This window comes from Crocodylus porosus, unplaced genomic scaffold (assembly GCF_001723895.1).
Source record: "Crocodylus porosus isolate Cpor-Errol unplaced genomic scaffold, CroPor_comp1, whole genome shotgun sequence".
NCBI lineage: Eukaryota > Metazoa > Chordata > Crocodylia > Crocodylidae > Crocodylus > Crocodylus porosus.
Window position 1 is genome coordinate 130967274 of NW_017728943.1, and position 6000 is coordinate 130973273.

The 6000-nt window shown below is 42.0% G+C and overlaps 1 protein-coding gene across 3 annotated transcripts in view; it reads right to left on the minus strand.

The window, feature by feature from the left end:
* The window catches only part of PDE7B (phosphodiesterase 7B), a 307541-nt gene that overhangs the window by 136743 nt on the left and 164798 nt on the right, over positions 1–6000 (minus strand). Inside the window, exon 1 of one of the 3 annotated variants that reach the window (XM_019550215.1) lies at positions 1118–1373. The exons of the other annotated variants lie outside the window; for them this stretch is intronic. Within the exon in view, the coding sequence (XP_019405760.1) occupies positions 1118–1355 (238 nt within the window). The 5' untranslated portion in view covers positions 1356–1373. Of the gene's footprint in view, positions 1–1117; positions 1374–6000 lie in introns of those variants that run through there. 3 annotated transcript variants of the gene reach the window in all.

Consider the following 6000-nt stretch of genomic DNA (forward strand, 5'->3'; position numbering starts at 1 on the left):
GCTGGCTGTTGGCTTTGGCCAGGCTGCAGCCCCATGCCCTGACATCCTCAGCACAGACATCTGGGGGGGCCGACATGCCCCCTGGACCCCCTTCCCCACATGCACTGCCTATGATGTATATTACACATAGCACATGTATACCTTGAATATAATCAGCATGTCTTCCTGCTCAGTGCCAAGTTCACATATCTTAATCATGAAACGCTTACAGTCTAAACAGACTAGACTAATAAATGTATGAAAGAAAGGCCCATTTTACAGATAGGAAAGTGATACAGAGGAGTTCACCTGAAGCCTATTAAAATCTTTTCACTGGATTTCATTGCATTTAATCAATCAATCTAACTGTGTTCTTGAAAGTTATGCAGCTGTTTAAAAACTCTGTTGAATTGACCTGAACTGAAATTAGCCACTGAGGGTTTTTTTTGAGAATCCTGGTAGGCACTTATCTGTCTGCTTAGGTGCCTAAACGCTTTTAAAAATCTGGCCCAAAACTGATTTTCTCAAGATCACCCAGGAAGTCAGTGGCAGAGCTGGGCACTACAGCCAACTCTCCTGAAACACAGTTTAATGCCACATCCACAAGACCCTATAGGTTTTATCTGAGTTTGTGACTCCACTTATAAAGAAATGCTTCAGTAATTTGAAAGAGTATAACTGCATGAACATTATTTTAAGATAATCTGTCTGAGTTACTGCTGGTTGTAATACTTCCCCCCTCCCTGCCATAAGGGCACCAGTTTTTAAAAAGATACCACAAACATATTTTTATAGTAGCTTCACAAAATTATCATGTTGATTTGTTAACTAGGCATAAAACCTCCTTGCTTGTTGTTTACTGTGAAGAATGCTTATGAAAATAGCCCTGTTGTTATATTTGTCTATCATAAAACAAAGAGTCTCCCCCCAGTGAGTGGTCAGGTAGAGTCTGGCCAGGCTACTATACAGGCTTTCAATATATTAATACATCAGTCATCGCCTCATATCCCAGATCTTCATACTTCTCTCTCAATCCCGGTCTCCCTCCCTACACATCTACATGCAGTTTAGCTGATTGAAACCAGCTGGTTGCAAGATTAGCTAAAACAACACCTTTCACAGATTATATTAAATGTACCTGATAAGCTGCCCAGGGCATCTTCATTCTCCAAAATACCGTTTTGCTTTGTTCCTCGCAGCTCGCTCTTAGATTTCCAAACAAGCTTTACCATCCTAATCATCTCAGGCAATTCCCAGGCTAGGGTATCCTGCTGATAGCTGGGCAAACTGCCCATGAGAAAGGGCATCAATTCTTCCCTGGTCCTCCACTGCCTGCCCAGCTCTGTTGCGTTAAAAAATCTATCTAGCACAGGCATCCTGTCCTGTGCCTTCGTGAAAAAACTGTTGCTGTTATGGGACTGGGAACTGTCTTCAATCAAGGAAGATTAAAACAAGAATTAGCACCCACAGCTAAGAAAACGGCTTCTTCAACCCCATAGTAGCTTCACTGCCCCGACTACTTGTGGACAAATACTATGGAGAGACGTGATTGCCAAGGTTTCCCACTGGCGAGTGATCTGAAACAGTTACTGGAGCTCTTGGTCCTCAGAGACGTGTGTAACTGTGCATCCCCCTTCTCTCAGACTTGGAGTTCACAACACTTAATTAATCCCAGGCTACTGCCGGAACAGCAGGAAAGAAAAAGAAGCAGTGAAGAGAAGCCCATGAAGTATTTTCTTTTCCTCTCTCTTTCTCTTTGCAGTCTCTTCCCCTTTTTTCGGTTGTCAGGGAGCATTAACCAACTGCCAGGTGCTGGAAGTTGCCGTGAAGGAACATTTTCATTTGCAGGTTTGTTATTAGGTGCTATCAGGTGAACAGCTGCTGGCTTATTAAAGAGAAACACTTTACCAAATCATGCCCTTCAGTCTTGAGCAGCCCTCCGTAAACAGAGAGAAGCCTGGGCAGAACCAGCTCACAGCTGCCTCTCTCTGACTAGCCTGGCAGAAGGCCATCTCTCCCTTCCACTAATGACTGCATTATGATGAAGATATTAAGAAAGCTGTTTGAATTGATCTACACAGTAATGTAATTAAATAGGCTTCCCCCCGCCCACCCTGATTTGTCTTCCTCTCTGTCATTTGGTTCTCAGAAAACCTAAAGGGTTTTTTGGCCTATTAGTCAAATCCTTTTGTAACCTCAGCTGCCCTTCAGCTGGAAGGGAAATAACATTGATTCACATTCCAAAGCTAACTGTGAAAGAAGTGAATCAGGAAAAGCAGTCAGCTCTGCATTCACAAGTCTGGTGCTGTTGTGTAATCTTGACAAACAGCTCTCGTACTAAGTTCCATTTTTTGAAGAAAAATAATCATAAAAAGTATAAAGGGGAAAAAAAAAGATAGGATGCCAGGGCTTAATTGGCAAGGGAAAAGTAAGTTGTTGAAATTCCAGTTTTCCAGGGGCGGGGAAATCCCCTACTGTGGTCTTATTATTTTGGCTGCTAGCTGCAGGGCTCCACCTGAATGAAGGAATAAGTTCATGTGAGGACATTAGTTGTTAATAGGGATCACTCACAGATTGTGCAGAGAAGACTAACCTTTAACATCAACTTCTTAAATCAAGATAAGCACTTCTGGTGATGGTTTTGAACAATTCTTACATAGGCAGAAGTAAGGTGGCATACTGTATCTGTTCTGGAGTACTTTTGATGCAAACGGGCACGGGAAGACTTTGGGACATTAATGGGTTTAGCTGGATGTTACAGCAATCCCTTTTCTTTTTTCTTCGTAGCCTCAAGTAGCAGGATATTTTATTTCATTTGGAATTGTGATTTGCTTTTATACAATCTGACACTGTTAATCTCTATTCTTTTCAGCTTTGTCATTCAGTCATTGTTTTGTTCAGGATGCAGGAGAGAACTGATGGAAGGTTGCTGATTGTGCCACCTATCTTTTTGTCTTTAAATCACAGAAAGTTCTTTTAATAGGAATTTTAATACATATGCAACTTTTTTTGTAATAGTCACAGTTAATGCATCTGTTTTCCTCCACGTTAAATTCAGTGTTTTGTCTCTCCTCCAGATGGAAAAATAAACTGGCAAACAAACAGGATCTTCCTTCATAGAGAGAAGCTCCAAGGGAATGGACTGAAAGTTAACATCCTTAAGTATAAAAAAAGAGAATGAACAAGTTTTTCCTCCTTATGCCAATGTCAGCAGGAGCAGCATGATATTTCCACTCTTCTAGCATCTTCTGCCATGATTATGTTACTGTTCCTACCTCAAACCGGGGACAGTAACGTTCTTCAAAAAATATTGTTATTTTAAATGTAGATTGCCATGCCATAATGTTGACATACTTGTTGAATATAATCTCTTGAATATAATTTGTTGAATAATTTCAGGTGGCTCTGGCTTGAAAAAAAGTGAACTGCTTCCTAAGTATTCTACCATTGTTGTTGTAATGTTATTTTGCACAAATGCTTAGCATCAGGATATCCTGACCCTTGGAACAAAGGGGTTAAGAACAAAGAAAACAAATAGATGATATACAGTAATACACCACATTCATATAACACATGGTTGCAGTTCCATGAAAAGGATGAGCGTTATTGTTTTATCCTAAGTTGGTATAATTTTAGTTGGCTTATTATGACTGTTTTATGCTGTTGTTGCTTTTTCTATTACTGGAGTAAGCTGTGCAGTTGCATTTAAAGTAACAGCACGTTGTTAGGCTTGGTGAACTGTTTTATCTGCAGGAATAAAGACCCAGAATTCTGCCTGATGTCCAAAAAACCCTAAGGTTCTTTTTTATTTTAAAGTTGAATGAACTTTTTAAGTTATAAAAGTTGAATTAACTTTGTTCCCCCCCCCGTTATTGTGTGGGTTTTTTTTTTTCATTTGGTTCACCTCTGCACTTCCTGATCTCAGCTGGGACAAGAAGCAGAAGTGCCAAAGTACTGTGAAAGAAAGGCTGTCCTTGTGGTATTTTCAGCTTGATCGGAAACAGAAAGTATCAGAGCTCTCACAAGACCACTTACTCTCCAGTGTCCAGCCCAAGTTTGAGATAAGCATCTGAACACTGAGGTGCCTAACTAAATCAGACATGCAACCTGAACAATCTAATCTTCCAAGGTCTGTCCACCACTACTTTCTTCATTTATAACAGATACCGACAGGACCAAGACAAAAGTGCATTAAACTAAAGCTGTTTGCTCTAATAGTGTTAAGTCAGTTTGCTGTATTATAATAACAAAGCAAAACTGTTGTTGGCATTGTTAAAAGAATGAATTATACTCAGATTGTACTGTACTTCCTAGATGTTGAAAAAATGTCTTTCCTTTTTTGCACCTGTAAAGCTGGAGGTGCAATTTTTGGCCTGTAGTCACCTGGACAGCCCTGCACCTCATTTCTGGATAGAAGCAAACATTTAGAATCTAAGTGTCCTTAGTTATCCTTGAAGTTGTTTATATCTAAAATCTACAGCTGCAAAAAAGGAGCCCAAGTGAGGGACAAACTCAAGTCTGGCCTATAGCAGATATAAAAAGTATGTAGAACAGCCGTAACAAACACAAAGCGTATTTTTCTTAGGGAAATTAGGGGCATGTTAAACACCTGTTCTTCACAAAATTAATTTTTTTTTTCTGGGTGTGACTGATCATTTTGGGGATCACAGTCGTAAACAAAGAGAAAAAATGCTTTGAAGATGTTTCACTGTATAAATGGAAGAGACTAGGAATTCTTGCTGTCAAGTCAGGCCAACAATCGGTGACTCAGTAGCTAATACTGACATAGCTAATAGCCAATATACATCAATACTGCACCCTTCATAGTGCCTCAGGTGGAGTGGACATAAAGTCTATTTACACTGCTGCTTAAGCCCACTTCCAGTCAGCCAACTATATTAATATCCCTCTGAGGTGCTGTTTTGTTAGCCTAGTTTCCTCTGTAGAAGCTGTACAGATCATCAGGTCTCAAGGCTGAGCTTCCCGCTGCTCAGCTCCCTGCCACACCTCATCGTAATGCGTTGTGCAAATGTAATGTGCATACACCAAAGCTAAGCAAGATGGCTGTCTGTCACAGGCCTTTCTGCATCCCACTAACCGTGTTGTTGTCTGTGATGAGAAACACAGAATGAGAGGCAAATAGTGCACAAACTGATTTCTAGAGGGCTGTTTCCGTGTCCTGTTGCTCTCCAGGGAAGTTTTTTTAGAAATCTGTCAGCCCCCCTTTCTGCTTCCTTTGTATGCTTGAAGTGTGTGGAGCAGAAGGGTAACGTGGAAAGAAATGGGGGATTGTGTGGCTTCTGGTAGTTGAGGGTGTGGCAGGCTAGTAGGGGGAGCTCCTACATTGAGCCCACCCACCTCACTGCGCCTGACCAACTTCCAGGCTCCAAGTGCCTCACTGGGGGCACCTCACATCTGGCCGACCCCCTTCCTGGAGCATACCCACTAGCTTGGGGTGTCCACTGTCACCACCCAGGGCTGGGCTTGATTCTGGCTCTGTGCACCCTGGGAAACACAGGCCTAGTAGCCCTCAAGGGTACTTGATTCACTTCAAGAACTTGGGATGCTTCCCTCAGTCAGAAGCACAAGTAGCAGTCTCCTTTAGTCAGCTGAACCAAGGGCACCCCAAGGCATAATCTAGACCCACTCCCAGACTAGGTACAAAGGAGAACTTTATTGGTTACAGAGGGTAGGGTTAGAATAGGGTACAGGGTAGAGCAATATCACAGAAATCCTGTAGAGCAAACTCCCCTGGCTGAGTAGCCTTTGATCATGCATCTGAGTTACTGGAAGCTATATATCTCATTAGATCTCAGGTAGCTTAATCACAAGCAGGAGAGCACACAAGCCTCCATGGCTCACCAAAAGCATCCGGGAATGTCTCCTTGCTAAAAGGAGGCATATACCCAATGGAAGGAAGGGGTCATCACCAGGGATAACTATTCTGCAGTCGCTCAGGGTTGTAGGGGGGCAGTTAGGAAGGCCAAGGCAAAAATGGAATTAGGACTAGCTTCTCAGATT